At 45.0% G+C, this 23,554-nt stretch overlaps 1 protein-coding gene across 1 annotated transcript in view; it reads right to left on the minus strand.

The window, feature by feature from the left end:
- Window positions 1-23,554, minus strand: part of LRPPRC (leucine rich pentatricopeptide repeat containing) — a 163,965-nt gene that overhangs the window by 21,499 nt on the left and 118,912 nt on the right. The window contains exons 26-27 of the mRNA XM_032774992.2: window positions 14,011-14,079; window positions 13,601-13,691 (exon numbers count right to left, since the gene is read on the minus strand). Coding sequence (XP_032630883.1) covers window positions 13,601-13,691; window positions 14,011-14,079 — 160 coding nt within the window. The remainder of the gene's footprint in view (window positions 1-13,600; window positions 13,692-14,010; window positions 14,080-23,554) is intronic.

The raw sequence follows: 23,554 nt of genomic DNA on the forward strand, positions 1-23,554 counted from the left end.
GACAAGACAACAGAATAAGCCCTTCAGACTATCAATGTACTATAAGTCTCCTGAAACAGAGTGTGGAGTTTTTCTTCTCTGGAACAGAACAAGGTTTAGGGAAGAACAAGAATAAACTGAAGGACTGGTTCAATGAAATTTTAAGACCACTTTAGGAATAAACTTCAGATAAGGTCAACACCACCATATCTCCGTGGAATACTGTATGGGGAAAGAGGGGGTTAGAGCTTGGAGATAATTGACCTTTACAGCCTATGTGATGATGACTAAGACAGCCCACCTCGAGGGTAAGATAGTGCAAGCACCATTCTGAAAGTAGCTTGAGAGAAAGTTATAGGAGGTTTGACAGGTGGGCAAGTATGCAATAATCCTTTCAGGAATCTAGATGCTGTGGGATGTGAGAAGACTGAACAAGTGGAAAATATGTAGACTGTTACAAGGATGGAACTGAATGAATGAGAAATTTCTTACCTTATAATTTTCTGTTAGCAGCTTCTCTCCTCATTCATCACTAACAAGTTAGACCCACCCCCTCGCCCCATGTAATTTGGAGGCAGTCCAGTGTTGTTGTGCCAGAGGCTCCAGCTTAGGCCACCAGAAGAGTTTTTCCAAAGCTTTAGAAACCCTTCAGCAACCAATTATTAGCATTAATATATTAATTAACCTTAAGTCAGTTATACCCAAGTCTCCCTTTAGAGAAAAACATCAATTTGTATTCTGATCATTTACCAGACTACTAGGGTGGGTTGAATGAGGTGAGAAGCAGTTAACAAGTAAGAAATTTCTTACCTGATAATTTCTTTGTTAGTAGCTTCTCCCTTCATTCACCACTAATGTGAAGTAGTGATTAGTGAATCACAGAAATGGAAGGGGGGAATGATAAGAAGAGCGTAGTTATTGTTAGTAGAAAAACCAGCAGCAACTGAAATTCTTGCCCTCCTCCCCCAATAAAACAAAAACTTTATAAACTGAGAATGACTCTGCAGAGGAATAGAAACTTACTTTATAAATATTCCTCAGCTGAGACTCATACTTTTTCCCCAATGCCCCCAAGGACTTTTGTGAATAGTTTTTCAGGTGCCTAAGATGCCATCTGGTGCAGCATTTTAACACCTTGCCTGCAGCAACTTTGTGGCCCTAAGGCTTTAGTACTTTTGAGTATGAAATGAACAGGCTACAACTGGTGGGCATGCTCCATTTACTGGACTAGGACCAGGGCCAGCTCTACTGTTTTTGCTGCCCCAAGCAGCGTGCCGAATTGCCGCCGAGAATGGTGGGGGCAGTCTGTGTGCCATTAGGACGGCATGCGCGTTTCCGTGGTGGCGGCAATTTGGCGGCAGCTTCTGTCTTCAGCCGGAAGACAGAAGCTGTGCCGCCGTGGACAGCTGAACTTGGGGACAAAAGCACATGGACTGCCGCCCCTTGCAGATTGTCACCTCAAGCATCTGCTTGGAATGCTGGTGCCTGAAGCCGGCCCTGACTAGGACCCCAGAGTGCTAGGAATGCCCTTATGCAACAGCCTTCCAAAAGGAGTGCTAAGGGTTAGAACAAAATGATGGGAAAACTATTTCCCAGGAACTGTGGAAAGCGAAACTTACCTTGAACAGAAGGATTTCTGCAGCTGTAAGAATAACCTTTTCCTCACAACAGCAGCAGTGCTGTTAGAGACAAGATGGAACTAATCCCAGAAAAAACGCTTACTAACCTTCCATAACTACTGTTCTTCTAGATGTTTTGCTTATGTCCATTCCAACATAGGTGTGCACATGGCACGTGCACTGCCACCGGAAAGTTTTCCCTCAGTGGTATCTGTCAGGTCAGCTCTGGTGCCTCTTGGAGTCGGGTCTTCATAGAACCAGTATATAGGGCCCTACTGCCCCCTCAGTTCCTTCTTGCCAGCTAACTCTGACGGGGGGGTGGGTGGGAAAGGGGTTTGGAATGGACACGAGAAACATCTCAAAGAACAGGTTAGTAATCATTTTTCTTCAAGAGCTTGCTCATGCCCATTCCAATGTAAATGACTCAAGTAGATGATGGAGGAGAGTTTGGAGTTCATTAACGAGAAGACTAACATAGCTCTGCCAAATCCAGCATTGTCTCTAGCCCGCTAAATGATGGCATAGTGTGATGCAAAAGTGTGAACCGAATAAGTATCATGCTCTACAGATGTCCTAGATTGAGACCTGTGCCAGGAATGCAGCTAAAGACACTTGTGCCCTGTGGAATGTGCCATTAGGGCCGGGACCGTTGCTAGGTCGTAGCATGTGTGGATACAAGAAGTGATCCACGATGAGATTCTCTGGGCTGATATTGGAAGACCTTTTATCGTAACCGCTACCACCACAAAAAGTTAAATAATTTTCCAAAATGATTTAGTCCTTTCTATTAGAAGGCAAGCACATGTCTGACATCCAGTGAGTGAAGTCTCTTTTCCTGGCTATTGGAATGTGATTTCGGATAGAAGACTGGCAGGAAAATGCCCTGGTTACTATGGAATTGTGAAACTTTGGGAGGAAGGCTGGGTGAGGGTATAGCTGGACCTTGTCCTTGAAAAATACCATGTAAAGAGGTTCTGAAGCAAGGGGCCTAATCTGAGACCCTTCTAGACGAAGTAATGGCCACCAAAAAGGCCATCTTCCAGGAGAAGTAGATGAGAGCGCATGTTGCCAAGGGTTCAAATGGGGGACTCAGGAACCTGGATAATACCAGGTTGAAATCTCAAGGTAGGATTGACTGTCATACTTGGAGATAAGGCCTGTCCAGGCCTTTGAGGAAATGACTACAGATCGAGTCGGTGAAGATGGACTGGCCATTTACTCATGGGTGAAATGCCAAAATCGCAGCAACTTGGACTCTAATCGATGACACAGACAGCTCTTGCTGCTTCAGGTGAAGTAAGTAGTCCAGAATGAATGGGTGAAACGCCTCTTTGTGCTGACCAGATCGAGAACCTTTTCCACTTTACCAGGTACACAGCTCTAGTGAATGCTTTCCTGCTCCCTGAAAGGACCTCTCGAACTGGTCTACAGCACGCTAACTCCAAGGAGTTCAGCCATGGAGCTTCCAGGCCATCAGATGAAGGGACTCGAGGTTCGGATGATGTAGGTGGCTGTGGTCCTGTGAGTTCAGATCTGGAAATGGAGGAAGGCTGACTGGTGTTTCCACTGAGAGGTCCAGAAGGGTGGTGAACCAGGTGTTAACATGGCCAGGCTGGGGCTATCATGATCAGTCTCGATCCTTCCCTTCTGACCTTCAGCAGGACCTTGTGTATAAGCAGAATGGGAGGGAATCCATAAATGAGATGGTCCTTCTAAGGGAGGAAGAAACATGTCTATGAGCGAGCCCAGGCTGTGATTCAGGAAGGAGCAGAATTGCACACTCTTCCACTTGTGCCTTGTCGCAAACATGTTTATCTAGAAAATGTCCTTTACTACATCTGGGCGAATGGACCACTTATGACTAGAGAAGGATCTGCTGAAACGATCAGCTAATTAGTTCTGTGCCCCTGGAAGATAGGAGGCTTTAAGGTGTATGAGTAGGTTATGCAGAACTCCCACAGGCAAAGAGCTTCATGGTATAGGTGAGAGGAGTGTACCCCACCCTGTCTGTTTATATAAAACACTGCTGTTGTGGTGTTTGTAAGTACCAGCTCGAACTTGCCTTCCAGATGCAACCGGTACACTTGGCAGACAAGGTGGACTGCTCTGAGTTCCCTCACATTGATGTGTGGAGAGAGTTCCCACCTGGGACCAGAGGCCCTGGATTCTGAGTACCTCCAGATGAGCCACACAGTCCAGTGCAGGTGCAGTCGGTAACTACAGATATTGACGGATGTGGTCTTGAGAATGGGATACCTGCACCTACTGTCCTCACGTTCAATCATCAAAGGAGAGTGGTGATCACTGAAGGGGGAAGAGTGATAACCATGTCCAAGCAATTCCGGCCTGTAAACTGATGCTAGCTAAGTCTGAAGAGGTCTGAGTCATACTCTTGGATGCTGTACCACGTAAGTGTATGAGGCCATATGCCACTGGAGTTTTAGGCAGTTTCTTGCCATAGTGGTGGAGTGGTTTCTGAGGCTCTCAGTGAACATGCCTAGGGGCTGGAACTAGATTTTTGGAAGGAAGACTCTGGCTTGGACATAGTCATGGACCGCCCCTATAAATTTAAATCTTTGAACTGGAGAGAGTGTTGATTTCTGCATATTTATCAACAGGCCTAACTTCTTGAAGGTTGACAGTATTAATCTTACATTTGCCTGCACCTGCAGCTTGATCAGCCAGTCATTGAGACAACGATCTATCTATACTTTTGCTTACTCGAGAAGGCCATGACAACTGCCATGCACTTTGTAAATACCCAAGGCGCTGCTGACAGGCTGAATGGGAGCAAGGTAAACTGGTAGTGTACCTGGTTCACAATGAATCAGAGGAATTTTTTCTGATCTTGGGAGACTGAGATATGAAAGTAAGAATCCTTCAAGGCAAGGGCAGCATACCATTCCTCTGGAATCTGGGAGGGGACAAAGGAGGCCAAGGAGACCATGTGGAACTTCAGCCTCTTCATGAATCTGTTGAGGTTTCGCAGGTCCAGGATGAGTCTGAGACCTCTGTGACCTTGCAGTCTATACGATTTTATAAAAATATACTAATGAGTGACTATAATGTAACTGGAACATGCTTCATGCAAAAGGTCTCTTGTAAGGTATCATTAGAAGGCTTATAATCTACTGAGTGTGATCATCCTATTTGTATAAATGTACCACTTGTATCTGAAATTAAAAATATGAAATATAACTCTGAGAGCCTATTGTAATTATGCAAAGTGTGGCTCATTAATGGTGGTTTGGAATCTTGATGACTCCCATTAACCAGGACAATTGACTGCAGATGGCTCTGTTTCACCTGTAAATCTTCCTGAATACCTGTGTGCTGGCAACTGGGTAATGAAGTCTTGCAGTGACATGTAAAAGACTTAGGCAAAAGATATATGAATAGGTGAAAGCGGGAGAAGCCACCATGAAAAATCCCCTAGCTGGAACAAGAGCTGTACCGGGGCAAAAATTGTGCCCAGGCCTGGAAGGTGTCCAGTCTGAGGAAAATCCTACTGAAGCATCTCTAAGGGTGAGATTATCTGTATCCAGTTTGATTAGACATAGATTTGCATGTTTTATTTTAGTTTGCTTGGTGACTTACTTTGTTGATTCTGTTACTAGTTGGAACCACTTAAATCCTAATTTCTGTATTTAAAAAAAATCACTTTTTACTCATTAATTAACTCAGACTATGTGTTAATACCTGGGTGGGCAAACAGTTGTGCATCTCCCTCTATCAGTGTAATAGAGGGCGAATAATTGATAAGTTAAACAGATTTATTTGGGTTTAGACCTCATTGGGAGTTGGGCATCTGAGTGTTTAAGACAAAAACACTTCTGCTAGCTGCTTTCAGGTAAGCCTGCAGTGGTTAGGAGAAGTGATTCAGACCTGGGTCTGGGTTTGTAGCAGGTTTGGCTCAAACCAGGAAGAGCACTGCAGTTGTAAACTGACAGGGCAGGAAAACAGGGGCAGAAGTAGTCTTGGCATATCAGCTTGGCAGCTCCCATGGGGAGTTCTGTGATCCAACCTGTCGCAACCACCACTGGCCTTTGGGATTAGGCTATAGCAGGAGTAGAACCCCTGCCCCAGCTCCGGAGGAACCTCCTCTACTGCTCCCACATACAGGAGTGTTTGCACCTCCTCGATTAGAAGTTGCTTGTGAGAAGGGTCCAGGAGGGAGGGAAAAGAGGAGGAGGGAGCAAAGGAAGGAAGGGAGGAATTGAATGGCAGGGTGTATCCCAGTCCTATCGTGCGTAACACCCGCGGTCTGAGGTGATTTAGGCCCGTATTCAACAGAAGTGTGATAATTGGTCCACATTAATTGGGGAAGGTGGATCCACACACTGGCCTGGTATGCCATCCTCAAGTATATCCTCAAAAGGTTTGTTTAGAACCCAGCGCTTGTCTGGCAGACCCAGGTCTGGGGTCAACAAGGACTGAGGACGAGGCCTCTTCTTACAGCTCCTGCCCCACCTCTTACTGTAGTCCTACTTGACTGAGGCTGGCAGAAACAGGGCAACGTTTGGGGCTTAAAATACTTCCTTATAGGAACCGGGACGTGGAACACAAGGGATTTTAGAGTGGCCCTCAAGCAGTGGTGGGCAACCTGCAGGCTGCATGCAGCCTACCAGGGTAATCCACTGGCAGGCTGCCAGACAGTTCGTTTACATTTGCATGGCCAGCTGCAGATCCCAGTGGCTGTGGTTCGCCGTTCCCGGACAATGGGAGCTGTGGGAAGCAGCAGCCAGCAAGTCTCTGAGGCCTGTGCCGCTTCCCGCAGCTTCCATTGCCCATGAATGGTGAACCATGGCCACTGGGAGCTGCAGGTGGCCATGCAAATGTAAACACATTGTCTGGCAGCCCACGAGCAGATTACCCTGATGGGCCACAGGTTGCCCACCACTGCCCTAGAGTCATTCAAGCTGTGGGGCTTTGAATCTGTTTGCTCTGAAAAGAGCAATGTGTCCTCGAAAGGGAGGTCCTGCATAGTCTGCTGGACCTTGTAGGGGAGGACCGAGGCCTGAAGCCATGCGCTTCTTCTCATGATCACAGTGGAAGTCATGGTTTGAGTCGCAGAGTCCGCTACGTCTAAAGCTGCCTGAAGGGATGCTTTTGCCACCACTCTCCCTTCCCTGACTAGAGCTAAGAATTTGACTTAGGATGCCTGTGGCAACAGCTCTTTGAATCTGGACATCATGCCCCCAAGAGTTCAACTCGTAGCAGCAGAGGATGTAAAATGTCCAGAAGCCTGTGACTTGAGTCTTTAAACTCCTCAAAAGTTATCTGGCGAGCATCCGCCATCTCATTCACACGGTCGTGGCACTGATAAAAGTTATCAGCCATCAATGGTAGTGAAGGAGCCATAACTGCTTCATTCGCAGATGAATTAGAGGTTTGAGGGGTGGCCTCTCTGTCTGCCCAAGTCTCTTGTTCCTCAAAAGTCTCCTCATGCTGGAGGTTTGGTGGAGGAGACTGTAACCCCCTAGTTTCCTGATGTAATGGAGAGGGAGGTCTGGCAAATTGCTCCCAATATGCTGCCTGAGGATCTCAGCATGGCCATTGGTGAAGCACATACAGGACAGGGGGTGGTACCCAGGACCCACCATCCCTGACATGGCTACGGGTCTTTGACAAAGTATGGGTTTCTGTACTGATGAGGAGGGGAACCCTGTACTGATGATGAGTAGACTCTGCCTCAACGTCCTCCAGTGCAGGTGCCCCAGTAGAAAAGGGCAGAGAATTTTGCAATGGTAATCCAGACAGCAGATTCTTGGTATCAGAGGGTCATTCGGTTCCCATAAGCAGAGGAGACTCTGGGTCATCTCACACTAACAAGTCCCTGGAGTAATGGAATTCCTACGATATGAAGTGGATTGGTACCGACACTGCAGTTGACTTGGGCAGTACCATTGGTTTGGAGTGCATGGGCACTGGAGCTGAAGTGTGAGCTTTGATTTTGTCAGTACTGATGGAGACAGGCAAGGTACCATTGGTGAGTCTGAAATGGACGGTGCTGATTTGGAGGTGAACGGTACCAGGGCCCTGCCACCGCTGTTTCTCCAAAGTGCTTTGAGATCTCCCTGCTCCATTGGTACCAGAGGAAGAGTCTTTTGCCTCCATGGTACCAAGTAAAAAACTAGCAGGAGTTCAGGACTGCTTGAGTTGTCTCCTTGTGGTGGAAGACACAGCTTTTCTTCAGAGCCTTCTCTGAGTCCTCCAAGATCCTCCAAGATCTTCCCCTTCTTAGGCATGACCTTAGCTGAAGGGTCACTGGATCTGTCCTGAGACAGATGTCAGGAGGACGGGGACCAATCTCCCTGACCTGACTCAGAAGCAGGTCAAAGGGAGCACTCCATCAGCAGCAGCTTCAGTTTGGTCTCTTGATTCTTCCGAGTTCTAGATTTTAGAGTCAGGCAAACGTTACTCTTTTGGGAGATATGGGACTTTCCCATGCAATGGATACACCTACAGTCGCTGTCACCGCCAACAAAAAAGACCGTGTTTGAAACCTGAAGAGCTAGGCATGCCCTGCCAGGCTAAATATGCTCCTTAGGAAAAAATGGATGAGAAAAAGAGGGAAGAGGAAAAAACTGGAATTTCCCAAACTATCTAACTAATTCAATACTAAACAACAAATACTACTACACTAACTAAACTGCAACACATGTTGAAGCACACATCAGGTGGACATACTAGAGCTCCATCTCAGGAAGAGGCAGTACAGAAGGAACTGAGGAGCGCCCTATATGCTCTCAGACCTCAGCACAAGGTTATATAGAGCGCATGCATGTGCCGACCAGACCCTACTAATGGAAAATCTCTGATCAAGGGCTTGAGAAGCACATATGCACCTGAAGTAGAGCACCAAAGAGGGACATTATTTGAAGAACAGAAATTGTAACAAGCAATTTTGGTAAACAGTTCTTGGAATGCACTGAAGTCATCGGGCAAAGGAATCGAAGATGCAGAGATAGGAAGAGATGTGGTGATACTCCTGTTCTGGTGCCCTTTCCTTCTCACCTCCCTGTTCCTGCTCCTCTCTGTCACGTGTTGGAGGTCTAAAGATGGCACAAATGACTGCTTCCTAGCATAGTGGTAATGCGACTGGCTCCTGGAGATGTGAGATGGTGTACCCCAGTAACTCCAGTAGGGTCACAGTGGCACACGATACTGATATGGCTAGATTTGTTGGGGTTGGCCAAGTCACTGCTATCCATGTGAAGGTCTCCTCTGGTCTGCTCCGTAGGATTGCTTTCTGATCACAGGGGAGAAGGCTCCCTGCTGTACATCAGTGAGAAGGTATAACCTGTTGAAAAGGATGATGAATAGGCCTCATCAAGGGACAGAACTGACATATATGGGAATCTTGTACCAGTGTCAAAAAAGGTCTCTGTATCAGCCAATGACATCCTTGGTAGACTCCTCCATTAAAGAAACATTAAGTGCCATAAGCAATTCTGTAGATGGTGCCAACATGGACACCAGCACTGCAGCCAACATCAAGTCTGGTGCGAAGCCCTGTTTCTTCAGCACCAAGCTTGAGGCCAATCCAGCATCACTAGCCCTTAAGTGTTTTTCTCCCTGGAAGGCTGATGTCTAGTTCTCCCACAAAGAAAGGTCATTTCTGCCTCTTTGTGCCATTTTCCTTGCATCTGGGGAGATGCAGTACTAGTCTTCAGAGACAGAGTCAACTTCCTGATGTCAACTTCTTGTCAATGTCAGTCTTTGGGGGTTACCTGCCAACTGGTAGGGACGTTCAAAGAGGAGTATTTGACCAGGATATGGTGTGTTTTTAGATTAATTCCCTCTTCTGGATAAAAGGTAACCTGCATGCATTTTTCCAGGATATAAAACCTGAGGCAGATGCCCTAGAACTCTCTGCGGTCCCTCAGCTTGAACACCACAAATTAGAACAGCCTCCTCCTTCAGGATCAACTTCTGGTGAGCTCATGGTTCCAAGCAACTTTCATCTCCCAATAAAGGCGATATAGTCTCATGAGCCAAGAGAGGGATTACTCAGCGGCAAAAGCATCTTTGATTTTGAATGTCTTACATACACATATTTGTTATTTGAAATTGTCAAAAGCTGAAGATAAAATTTATGGGCTAGATTATTTCAGAAGTTCAGATAAAAAGATTTCTTAAACATCTAACAGCTTTGTCCTCTCTTGGTTCTACATAATTATGGGTTAGTTTTTTATACCCAGGATCACATTTTAGATTCGATTGAAGGCTATCAATTTTGCTCGCTTAAAATTTGAAAGCAGAAACAGAATTATGGCCTAGGTATTCCATGAGAACTCTCAATTATACTCCTGTGTGGAACAGTTTTGAAACTTAGTCTTAAATGGTTGAAAGCAGGCAAGTACATAGTTTTTGTCTTTTATGGTGACAGAATGCTGCAAAACTTTTCCATTTATTTGAGTAGATGGAATTTGTTGCGACTTTTCTTGCAGACTGAAGCATTTGTGTGGCAGAGTTTGATAAATTATATCTGTTTAGATTTCTACTCTCAGCAGACATGCTGTCAGACCGAGTAACTGTTGGAGGGGACAGGTTGCTTGTTCGGAAGTAGGAGGACTACCTCCTAGTGAAGCAAGATTATATTTTAGGCCCAGTTGTTTTATTATGGTGAACCAACATTTATAAAGCCAGAATGGAGATACAAATATAGGTTGGTTTTAAAGCTTTTTGAGGCTGCTGAGAAAATGAAAGGTATTAAAGGCATGAAGGAAAGATAGGTTTTCAGCCATTTTTTGTTGCATTATTCATGTCTTCTGCTTGCATGAAGTTTAATCAGGACAGGAAACATCCTATGTTCTTGCTCTATGATGTGAAAAGGCAGTTTTCTAATAGTTTGCAGAAAAAGCACTACTTAATCTGAATAATAACTCACCATCTCTAGTTCTAATAATAAAAGGATATATTGTGGTTATCTTCTCAGATGTTTGTGCTTTGAAGTCACTGGATTGCTCTGGGCTAAATATTCTTTGGCATACAGAATTGTTAAGATGTAGATTACATTCTGGGGAGGGGGGGGGGAACCCTGCATATTTGTTAAAAAATGTGTCATACTACTTCAGGCTTTAATGATAAGTTTTCCCTTGCACAATTAGAACTAAGTGTTGTAAAAGTTTCTTGATAAATATCCATGCCAATAGATTTTATTTGACCTTTCTTGAAGTTTTTTGCTGATTTTTATAATACTTTCTAATGTCCTAATACAACACATTGTTCAGTATCTATAGAATATGAAAAACAGGTACCCCAAGCTTCCAGATAACCAGAATAAGCAGCATTTTTGAAAGTATATGGTATAATTTCTGGAAATGATAATCTTTCCTGCATGGAATAGCAAAATCAATGTTAAGATAAATAATTCCTGAAAATCTTGTTTCAGAGAAATTATTAAGAAATTATCAATACTACATCTTACAAAAGTTGTAGCAAGAATATTGTAGGGGGATGGTTAACCCACTCCTGCCCTAAAGGGCTTAAAACAGCCCTGGGAGAGGGCTGTGGCAGGGAAAACAGCTAACAGGCTGATTGGGGAAGCAGCCACAACTGGGCCACGCCCCTATCAGGCCTCAGCTGGCCCTATATAGGAGGCTGGGAACCAGGAGCTCAGCAGTTTCTCTCTAGCTGTAGAGGGAGATGGACCTGGCTGCAAGGACCTGGGCAGAGTACCTGAGTGAAACAGGGCTGGAGAAAGGCAGAGGAGCTGGGGAGACTCCAGCTTGGAAAGCCCCAGGCTGTGGCCTAGCAGAAGACCAACGGGTACTGGGGGTTGCAGAGGGAAGCCCACGGGTAGGCAGCGGCAGCAGGTCCAAACCCTCCTTGCCAGTGATGAGTGCTTATACTGCAGTCTACCCCAGGGAAAGGAGGCTAGTTGGTGACTGGCAGTAGCCCATGACTGAGGCAGGCTGGGGATAGAAGATTGGGGGTTCACCTGGGTGGGGAGACCCTAAGACTGTGGAGGTATTGCCAGGGGGCAGCGCCCAAAGACAAGAGGCACTGCGTCCTGGGAGGGACACTGGCCTGCAGAGGGTGCTCCGGAGGCTGGACGAGTTAATTACTAGAGACAACCTGCAGGAGGTGCCACAGGGGTGAGTTCCGCGCCTTTACAACATGGGTCTCAAACTCAAATGACCATGAGGGCTAGTTCATTGGCCTGAGGGCCGCATCACTGACACATACACCCCTCGCTGCCTCCGGCTCTGTCCCCACTCCACCCCTTCCATGAGGCCCCGCCTTTTCCCACCCCTTCCCTGAAGTCCCCACCCCAACTCCCACTGCCTCCCTGCACCCAGAGGGTGCATGAGGGATGTGGTGGGGGCTCATGGCAGGGAGATGAGGTGCAGCAGGGGGTTGGGGTGCAGGCAGGGGGCTCAGGGTCCAGGAGGGGTGTGGGATGCAGCAGTGGGCTCAGGGCAGGGAGTTGGGGTACAGTGGGGGTTGGGGTTCAGGAAGGGTGCTCAGGGCACAGACTGTTTAGGGGATAATGGAAATTTTTATAACCTTTCAACCAAACAAATCTAGCTACAGAATCTTCATACAATACCAACTACAAAGAATTGTAACAGAAATTAGCAGAGGTTTTCCCTCTTCAAATTATTTTAAAACCAAAAGGTAGTAAATTGACCAACTGGTATACAGACCAATCACACTGGATAAAATTTACTCATGGGACGGAGGGTCAGTACGAGGCCTTCTTCATCACTGAAGCCCTACATAGTTACTGTGTGGAGGCTATGCTGGTGGAGTGGCTCTACACCCATGTGTGTTATAGAAATGGTCTCCAGGCTGATCCCACATAGTTGGGCATGAAGGTGGAGTAACACAGGGTCTGCAGATCCAGTGGACACAGTAAACTCAGCAACAGTTACAGTGGAAGTGCAATGGCTATTATGGCTCATGGCTAGAAATCTCTGGCAGGCAGGTTTCTGCAGCAACCCTAGCCCTGGGTTGCAGTAGAGAGTTGTATTTTATCCTTCCCAACACACCCATACAGAGCCTGAACCACTTTATGAGTGGAATGGATCTCACCCAGTTATAATTGCTTGCGGCAGTCTACATATTTCTGGCTAATTTTTATGAATGCTGTGAAATATAAAGAAAATGGGAATCTAATCTCTGCTACAGAAAGTGGCCCCAAAATTAAATGGTTAGAGCGATCACATAACTAATTCTATATTTGAAACCATTTTCCCTTCCCTCCCACCCAAAAAAGTCTCTACAACAAAACACTCATCCAAAAGCACAAATCACAGCCACAGCAACAAACAAGTTATGGGTAAAACTTTGGAGCATGTTACAAATACATAGAATCCATGATAAATAAAACCTAAGGCGTTTCTCAAGTATTTTACTTGATTTATAAACATGGAATAAATTGAAAAATTTAAACGCCAACAAGTTTTAAGTTTTATGGGTTCTATCTTTGGCTACAACTATGGATGTAACTTCAGACAAATGAAGTAGAATAAGAGTTTTGAAACATGGCAACATTGGTATTTTCTTTGAATGTAAAAAGAAACTAGGAGAGATGACAAAGCAAATGGTTCAGTGAAAGTAAGGACAAAAGGCACTTTTCAGGCTACCTCAAAAGCCAGGAAAAAAGTCTCTCCATGATCTGCGACACAAGATTATGTTAAGGATCAAAGGAAAAGTTTCCGGGTTTCAGAGAAGAAATTCATTGCAAAAATGCAGAGTTTACTGTCTGAGTAGCCTAAACAGAATTGGTAGACTGTGAAGCAAACCTAAGTCAGAAAATTCCTATCAAGAGCTGTGCTACTCATCATTACTATCAACACCGAGAATGGTCCTTTTGAGAAATATAGTTTTAATTGGTTAATTGAAAATCCAAAACCAGTTCAAAAACTTACATTTTGTTCCCATTACACAGTTTAAGGCTTCCACTATTAAAACAATTAAAATGCCCACAAAGCTATCACTGGAATAACAGTTTCTAACAGAGCAAAAGAAAAGGTTTTCAGTTAACTTACTGCATAATTTTAGGAGGTAGTAGTACATCTCATCTCTATCACACTCAAATAGTTTTTGAGTCATTTCCACCATATTTTCTAAAGTTTCCATCTTGGAGGGGAGGGAGGGAGGGAGAACAAAAAAAAAAGTTATATAATATAAAATATCTGTACATCAGACTTTGGCTTAATTTAATTTTTATATGTATAATCACATATGCAGCTCACAAATATGTATATACACGCATGTTCAGTCCAAAAATTTGGAAATGTAAATATAAGACTGTATATATTTTTTCACTAAATATAAAGTATCAATTTACATCATTACTGTAAATTGTGATATGCATGAAATACACAAATAAGTTTTGAAGTATTACCATTCAAGTATTAATCACAAACAGACAGGAGACATCATGCAATAGATGTACCTGGTTAGTTGCAATACACTTCTCGGCAAACCACTGCAGGCTCCCAGGACGAGCTCTCAAGCCTGGTGTCTGTAAAACAGTATTTCCGCACAAACAAAATTGTCAGTTTACTTAGCCAAAGTATTTTCTTAAAATGTAAAAGTAATTATATGTTGTCATAATGAAGTATTTTATGACTGATTCGAAGAAGACTTCTCACAATTCTAAACATTTATCCTAAGTGAGTTAAAAATTGCAAAGGTTGTATTGGCGACTCTGTAGAAACAATAACCATGTTTCATTCTAAATATATTGCAATTCAACAGTACTTTTGGACTGAAAATTGCTATGCTGTTTCTCTGATTGAATGGATTTTTTTTTTTAAAGTCTCAGACATTAGTTGAGCCATTTGGGTAGGTAATAGTGAAAAAGTGACACATTTTGAAACAAGAATGCATTTTTTTTAAAAAAAACTTCATCACATAGTTCAAAAATGGTTTCAAAGACCATAAGCCTACCTTGATTTTTATTGTTAAGAGCTTTTGATATTTGAAGAAATAAGGTTCATAATGTAAGTAAAAGCAACTGAAAATTGAGCATGCCACACAACTTTACCTTTCCTGCCATCATTTTCAACACACGCCCAACGTGAATCTACGAACACACACAACTACAGACGACCAGAGCGCTATATATTCCGACAGAGCATCACAAACATACCACCCTGCTGATTCCATTCCTTCCCATTACAAAATACTCATATTTTAGACTACAAATACACATTAGTCATCTCTCTCACTCCTTCAGAAGAATGCCAAATGTTCACAAATTGTTGTCTTCATGAAATAGTCACCCAGAATAGTAGCAATTACTCACTAACTGAAACACCAGGACTCTGACTCTTTTTTCCAACTGCAGCATCTATTTACATCCCTACTCCATCAACATCTAGTACCAGAAATTTTCCTACTATATTCCACTGTTTTTAGTGCCAGTTTCTGTCCCAACTACAACACTTTCACCAGAAGACAAGCTTAATCCAGTGTACATGATAGCAGTTGCAGGCAGCAACCACTCTATTCTATACACCATAGCATAAAGTCCACTACAAATTCATCTTACAGCTATTTTTTCAGGCTCTCTACAGTCTCAGGAGGAAGATACCACTGCATGTTTTCAGGCTCCTCTTCAAAATCTTAAAGTCTAGATATACTGTTTAAAATAAAGCTGAGATTCTGCAGTACTATTCTGTAATAAGGATTGAAGTCGGTGAGTATGGAATCACAGAATACCAGTGATTGAGGGTACAGTTAAGGTTGCAAAACAATTTACATTATAACTCTGCTTTCACTTCCTTATAATGTGATAACCCTTCTCTCTTTTCAGGTGAGATTTTCTATACTTAGTCCACGTGGCTTTTTTCCCCCTCTTTCTTTCTTTAAGTCTGAGTCAAATCTGTTCAATTATTTTGAGTTATGGGAATATAAAAAAAAATTTCAACTAATTTTGTTTTGTTTTGTTATATTGCCCTTGTTTTGTTGGAAAAAAGTTGATTTAAAGTAAGAAAGTGTTCAAAAACTGCATACCAAGAACATTCTGCTGAAGATTTGCTCAGATCTATATGCACACACTAAATCTGAAATACACAGTTCAAGGACAAAGTTCCACTGGTAAATTTCGTAAGCTCTGCAAGCTGTATAACCTATACAACAAACAGCTTACCAACTCCAAAAACCGAAGAGCTTTTGAATCTCTCTCTTCCTCATCTCCCCCCCACCCTCCCTGTAAGTAAGGAAATACAAAATTTAAGGTTCCAACAGCAGTGTTAATTCAGACATTACACAAATTGTTTTTATGCATTTTTTTAGTTAATTACTTTAATACATTCCTTTTACCGTTGTAAAGTATAGAGCATAAAATATTCATTTTGTGCAATACTGCGATAAATTATCACTTCATTAACCTTTACATTTCCTGACTTCGCTAAAAATCTAGCTGCTTAAGATTCTACAGTCTTAATATGGGTCATTCTGAACCAGAAATAGTTCAGAACAGAATCAAAGTACATTTAAAACAATTAAAAGGACATTGCTAAGTGAAGAAAAAAATCACATATAAATCTGAAAATTGTGGACCTACTGTTTTCACACTGCAACAACTAATACTCCTGAGGGCATTCTGAGCCAAAAATAAAAAAATTGTTCTACACAGAATATTTTAAAATTCTGCATATTTTATTTGTCAAATAAATGTGGAGGCTCCAGCACAGCATTGGGGAGCACAGGCCAATGGCTGCACAGAGGTGAGAGATCATTGTGCAGCTCCTCCCGGGACACAGACTCAGCAGTGAGGCTGCACCCAACCCTGACATGGCGCAAGGACAGGCCTGCCCCAGAAACACCCCAAGGCCCTGCCGCACCATGCCAAGTGTACCAGGCATGGACAGGCAGGCTCAGCAAAGCAGGATCCAAGTGTGGAGGGGCTTAGTATGGGGGGATCCAGTTGTGGGTTGAGAGAGTTCTGTGTGGGGCAATCTGGGTGCGGGTGGCTCAGTGGGGGATCCAGGTGCGATCAGCACAGGGGCTTGTTGGGGGATTCCGGATGCAATGGTAATGGGACTCTGCTGGGGGGCGTTGGGAGATGATCAGCGGGGGGGGGGGGTATGGCTTCTTCGCGCGTTACGCGTCTGAGGGCCGCGTGGGAGCGCGTGCGTGTGCAGCGACTGTCTGATCTCAGCATATCAGAGGGGTAGCCGTGTTAGTCTGGATCTGTAAAAGCAGCAGAGAATCCTGTGGCACCTTATAGACTAACAGACGTTTTGGAGCATGAGCTTTCGTGGGTGAATACCCACTTCGTCAGATGCACGATGGGGGAAGTGGGGCTCAATAGGGTGGGTCCAGGTGCATGGGGAGTGGGGCTCATGGGGAGGGACGGGGTTTTCTGGGTGCAGGAGGAGGGTCTGGGTATGAGGGGGTTTGGATGGGTGCAGGAAGTGCCGGGAGGAGTTCGCAGAGCTTCCTATAGCTGGGGGAGAAATCTGAGGGTAGATCTCACCCAGCCCTGGATGCCATGCAGGGGAAGAGGAAGTCTTGTCCTCCCCAGCCCACCCAAGACAAGAATCTGAGCCTGGCACGGGGTAGAAACCACCAGCTGGGTCTTCCCCCATCTTGCCTGCTTCCCCTCTTTGCTGGCTACCATGGTCACCCAAACCATACTTCTGGGGAGGGTCACATGACCACTTGTGGCTTCCCTTTGCTTCCCCACTAGAAAGTCATTTGTCTGCAGGGAAGCAAAGAAATTTGCAGGGGACATACATTCTGTGCATGCGCCGTGGTGCAGAATTCCCCTAGGAGTAAAACTAAGATTACTACAATATAGATTAGAGATAAAACATTTATCTTGTCTCTCAATTTACTTTGTGCATTTCCAGCATTTAGTGGATAGTTAGATTCATTTTTTTTCCTCAGTGCTCAGTCACCAGGCAGTCAAAGGGTGGGTAAAAACAGAATGACCCTCCACCAGAGGGTGGGAAGCACTAATAGCTGCTGAGTGCACCCTGACGGAGTAGAGAGCAAGTCCTAATGCCTTTAGATAGAGAAAATAGTCCAAGAACATTGGGATGCCAACAGCCTCGTTTCTGTTGGGCCCAGGATATGAAATGTGCCCACTTAGCCCAGCAGGATCATCTTGTGGAGTCCTTCCTGATATTGGAGAGGACCTCTCGTATTGCCAATGAACACTGTCATGCTAGCAGAGGTGTCCATGCAAAAACCAGTCTGTCAAGTGAAGCGTCTATGGATCGGGGAGTCTGCCATTGTATTGTGTGAGCAGTTCCGGGAACATCAGGAGCAGGAATGGAAGATGTTTTGAAATGTGGAGAAGCAGAGGAAACCAATTCAGGCCAAAATGGAGCAATCAGGATCACTGATCACCCTCTCCCTTCAGAGTTTTTGAAGAATGGATGGCCCAAGTGGTAGGAGAGGGAAGACACAGTTGACCCAGTCCAACTAGGTGACAACCAGTGCATCACCCTGCAAATGGACAGAGTGCTCCCCTTGAGCAGTACTGAATGTACATGGCATTGGTGTGAGATGCAAAGAGGTCCTTGATTGGAGTTCCCCATTGACCAAAAACATCTGCTATTACCGTGTCATGCAGTTCTCATTCATGGTTGGTTGTCAAGTTCCTGCTGAGAGCACTGGCATTCTGCGTCCCTGGTAGGTAGGCCATTGACAAGAGGATACAGTGTACAATGCAGCATTTCCAGAGGCACATGGCTTCCACACACAGTGCTGGGGAACTTGTGCCTGCTTGCTTGCTTATGTAGTAAACCATAGTGGTGTTGTCCGACATGATGAGAACATGACAAGAATGGATGGACAGCAAAAGTGTGAGGCATGTCTTGAGCACTGCTCAGAGTTCCAGCATACTGATGTGCATCCTGGCTTCTCAAGTGGTCCAATCTCCTTGCATCATGCAATATCCAATATGTGCTCCACAGCCATCAATCTGTTAGGACAGACATGCTCGGTGAGGATGGGAGGAAGGGCATTCTGAAGCAGACTTGGAATGGGTCTGTCCACTATCGGAGGGAAGTGATGATCTCTGGTGGGATGGTGAGAATGGCATCCAGGGGTTGGTTGCAGCCATAGTTATAGGAAGCAGAAGCGCAGGCAAACAAACGCTGTGACATACGTACATGCTGCCCTGTGGCTGAGGAGGGAAAGAACAGTTCTGGCTGAGACTGAGGGGTTGGATGACACCGAAGCAAATCAGGTCCAGTAGACTCCAACGTGTCTTTCAGCAGGTAAGCACATCTGGAGGCTGCATTGATGCATTTGCTGATGAACTCCAGGGACCTTGTGGGGTTAAAATTTAGTTTTTCAATGTTCACTCACCCCTAGGGAAGAGAGGAGTAAAAGGAGTAGGGATATTGATTCCTGAGCTTCCTTTCTGGATTCCGCTGCCAGTAGCCAGTTGACCAAGTAAGGGTAAATGAGGACGCCTTGCTGTTGGAGGTAAGCTGCTATCATGGAAAAAAAAAAATTGTGAAGACTTGTGGAGCAGTGGTGAGTCCTGTACTGGAAGTGTCACAGAACCCACTTCTCCGTTATCGCGCTCCATGCTGGTAGAAAGTTTTATACAGCCTTCAAAGCGAGTGGTCAACAAGAGTATTGGGATGTACTCAGAAATAATGCTTACATAAAGATTAGGTGTGCTGTGTGGTGGGCTGCACTGGCGGATCAGGTGGACAAGACGTGGATTTTTGGGTGCTTCTGCGGAGATTCATAGGCTCATTGGTAGTACAATTGGGGAGTTCAATAGCATTGTGTAGGTAGTGGATGGTAAAATGTTTAGTTTCGGTGCTGGATCATAAGGTGGTTCTAGAGTCCTTCAGTGACTAAAAAATCATCCATCTTCTGGTTGAAGAGGTGTGATTCATCAAATAAGGAAGTTCCTCAGTTGTGCTCTGAAACTCTAAGGAAGCCTGAGGAATGTAAACAGGATTTCCTCTCATGATGATTCGAGTCGCCATTGTTTACGTAATCAACTGCAGCCTGAAGTATGGTCCTGGAGACCAACTTGACCTCCTCCAAAATAGCCTGGAAATGGGTACAATCTTTCTGAGATCGTTTATCTGCAAAACCCGCCATCTGCCCATAGTTCAAAAAGTTGTATTTGGCCATCATTACTATGTAGTTCAAGATATGGAACTGGAGGCTGGCTGAGGAAAAGACCTTTCTAACCATCAGGTCTAACCTTTTGCCCTCCTTGTCAGAGGGGGTGGAGCATGGATGCTGCTGCCCTGCCATCTCCATAGCAGACTGGCTCACCAAGGAATTAGGCGGAGGGTGGGAGAACAGAAACTCAGATTCCTTGGGGTGGACACAGTACCTCTCTCCACTCCCTTTGGCGTAAGGATGCACATGGTTAAGATATGCCATATGGTGCATGCCAGTTAGAGAATGGCATCGTTGATCAGTAAGACAACTCTGACCGGTAATGATGCATGCAAGATGTCAAGTAGATGGGTCCAACTGTCTTGCACCTCTTGGGTAGAGCAAGACGATGCCGTCAAAACCCTCTGCTAAGCATACCTCTGGAACAGCATACATAGTGTCTCAATCCTCAGACTCAGAGGAAATGGAGGCCTGTACAAACAATCAGTTGCACACATATAAAATAGGAAATGACTGTCTAGGAAGGACTACTTCAGAAAGGGATCTGGGGGGCCACAGTGGATCACAAGCTAAATATAAGTCAACAGTATAACACTTGCAAAAAGTAAGAAAAACTTCTTAACTAACTGTCATGGTGGTTAAATACTGGAATAAATTGCCCAAGGAGGTTGTGGAATTTTCATCAATGGAGATTTTTCAGAGCAGGCTAGACAAACACCTGTCAGGGATGGTCTAGATCAGGCAACCTTTCAGAAGGGGTGTGCCGAGTCTTCATTTATTCACTCTAATTTAAGGTTTCACATGCCAGTAATACATTTGAACATTTTTAGAAGGTCTCTTTCTATAAGTCTATAATACATAACTAAACTATTATTGTATGTAAAGTAAATAAGTCTTTTAGAACGTTTAAGAAGCTTCATTTAAAATTAAATTAAAATGCAGAGCCCCCCGGATTGGTGGCCAGGACCAGAGCAGTGTGAGTACCACTGAAAATCAGTTTGCTTGTCGCCTTTGGCACGCGTGCCATAGGTTGCCGACCACTGGTCTAGATAATACTTAGTACTGCCATGAGTGTAGGGGACTGGACTAGATGACCTTTTGAGGTTCCTTCAAGTGCTACAATTCTATGATTCTTCTTGCTTTTGTGAGCCTTGGAACATGCCCCCGCCTCCATGGCCAGAACTCGTAAATGGTGCTGCCTCTTTCCTGAATCTGAAGGAAGACGTACTGTCATTCTTATGCGCATGCTTCCATGTTTCATGGCTAGGCCCCAGCGTGGGGTCCATTGCTCTGGTTCTGGCAGGTCTGGAATGGGACACTGTGGTAGGAAGTGCACTCTTGGACTGCTCTGGCTCATGAACCCACCCCCCCATTCCCCAGCCAGGATCCGACTGCGGCCCCATGGGAACCTCCACAAGGTGCTTCTTAAGGATTAGGGCCCAGCCTTCCCAGGTAAGGACAGCGAAGGAGAGACAGATACTGCACCTGGATGTGATGTGGGCTCCCCCACAAAGCAGTATAGACAGTGTAGGTGTTCTTAGCTGAGCAAAACCAAACAAGGGCAGGAAGTGCAGACTGTGAATCCTGGTGTCTTTGGCATAATCCAGTACCCATACATGGGTGCTGGGGGACAAGGGGGTGGCAGGAAGCCACCAAAGCAGCATGCCAAAGTCCTTAATCCTACAAAAATTACTGTGAACAGAAACTACTACGACAAAAAAAATAAATAAAATAAAATAAAAAAAAATCAGTAAAATCTGAACTAGATACAAGAATAAAAACAGTTTTGCTGGAAAGTGCACCATGAAGGATGAGAGAGAAGGTAGAAGCTCCAACTTTGACCATGTAGCAGTGAGAAGGAACTGAAGATGAGGTCAGTCCGCCCCACCCTTTATCGCCTCAGGTAAAATCACGAGGCAATACAAGGGCGCATGCACGGATCGACAGAAGCTACTACTTCGAAAAGCTCCAGCTCCAGGCGCATAACCCTCAGCGGAATACAACAGGGACCACCACTTGAAGAACAGGAAGTGTGCTCAATCTAGACTCTGGATGATATACGGGGGAGATGCCTAAGCCAAGTGTGGCCCCAGGGTCTTCTCCATAAGGCATTTTCTAAGACGGAGTTCCCTCACCTCACAGGTATAGCCAGGAAAACGTGGCATACATTACACCTAGCGGCAACACATGCCTCCTTGAGGCTGTACAAACAGCACTGGTGATCGCCACTGACCAAGCAGGAATGGGGCAGGACACACAACTATTGAAGGCTGGAGTTCGGGGCACACTGCAGTATCTGTAAAAAGTTATTTTGGGGGAGGAGGGGTCTTTGAGGGGAAGAATATATTCAACTAGAAAACTTTGCTAAAAAGCTAAAAAAACTAAACTACAAAGAACTATGAACAAAAGGCACTAAAGGGAAACTCTGAAATAGTTACAGATTCAAGAAATCAAAGAAAAGCTCTGGACGCTCGAAGTTCCGACCCAAGCCATGCAGGTGTAAGGAATTGGAGAAGCAGTTGTCTGCTCCACTCTTTATCCTGTCAGTTGGATGCCTGAGGAAGGCAAGGGCACAAGAGCAGACCCAATGAACACTGCTTGCAAAAATTCTCTGACTCCTGCCATGTTCACACACCCACACCGCAATACACATAGGGATCAGCACTTAAAGAAGAATGGCCACTTACTTAGGCATCGGTGGTATCTTGGGTATAAAGGGGATTAAATGAATGACAAATTTGGAGTTAGGAAGGAATTCCCCCCTTACCTTCAAGCTTCTGTAAAATATGACTTGTAGTGCTCAACTTTGCAACCTTAACGCTCTTTTAACACAGACTGTTTGTGTGTAACTTCCTACGGCTTTTTTTTTTTTTTTTTAAGCAAAAAATGAAAAAATAAAACCCTGAAATTTCATCATGTGGCATCATATTGACACCTGCAGGGTTTATCAGTAGGGATGGAGCTTTTAGATCCACCACAAAGACCTCTGCCACTTGACTTAATGAAATAATTGATGGCAGGAGAAGGTTGTTAGCTTTTATGAGGAACAAGCACTAAGGGGGATGGGACACTTAGCCAGTGGGTATGTCACAGACATTTGCTTACAGCAGAGAATGGTCAGAGAGATTCAGGAACCTTGGGTTCTATTTCTGCTCAGATGGGGGGAGTTCTCAAGTGGGCACAGACTTCTGCCCACTTCCTCCAAGCTTGACCCCTTCTGCCCCATAATCTCCAACATGTCCCAGTCCCAATTTCCTTGCTCAGCCATTCCCAGTCCCCATCCCACCCCCTGGCTCCTTATCCAACCGGTCTCTCTCTCTTCCACATTGGTCTCCACTGCCTGTCCCTTTCACTCATTTTCCTTGCTCACAGTGACTCCTAATCCCAATCTCCTTTATTGGGCTCTTCATCCAATCTCAGTGTTCTGTTTCCCCAACCCATCAGCTCTGTCCGAGTCTCTATTCCCAGCCAGTTTCAATTCTTCCCCTGCACCTCAGTTCATCATCAGATCTGTCTCCTCTCTCAACTTCTTCTCCCCAACCCAATGGTTCACAGTCCTAGTCTCCTTTCCTAGTCAATCCCAGTCTCCCACACCAGTCCTAGTTTCCTTCGCCCCTTCTTCCTTCAGTCTCCTCCCTCCCATATTCCTTGCCCCTATTTCCCTATCCCTACCTGACTCCTTGCCCCCTCCACATTTGAATCAGGCAGATTCCTCCTCCTGGGCCCAGCTGGAGGCCATTGAGATTACAGGATAGAGATCCTCTTTGCTCTCAGTTTAGAGGCACAGCCCCAGTTCCGCCTGCAGCAGCCCAGCGCTGCAACTGCAGCCTCAAGATGGAACATGTCATGTGTGGACAGATTCTTCACAGAGTTTAGCAGCTAAA

This window comes from Chelonoidis abingdonii, chromosome 3, assembly GCF_003597395.2.
Source record: "Chelonoidis abingdonii isolate Lonesome George chromosome 3, CheloAbing_2.0, whole genome shotgun sequence".
NCBI classification, from domain to species: domain Eukaryota; kingdom Metazoa; phylum Chordata; order Testudines; family Testudinidae; genus Chelonoidis; species Chelonoidis abingdonii.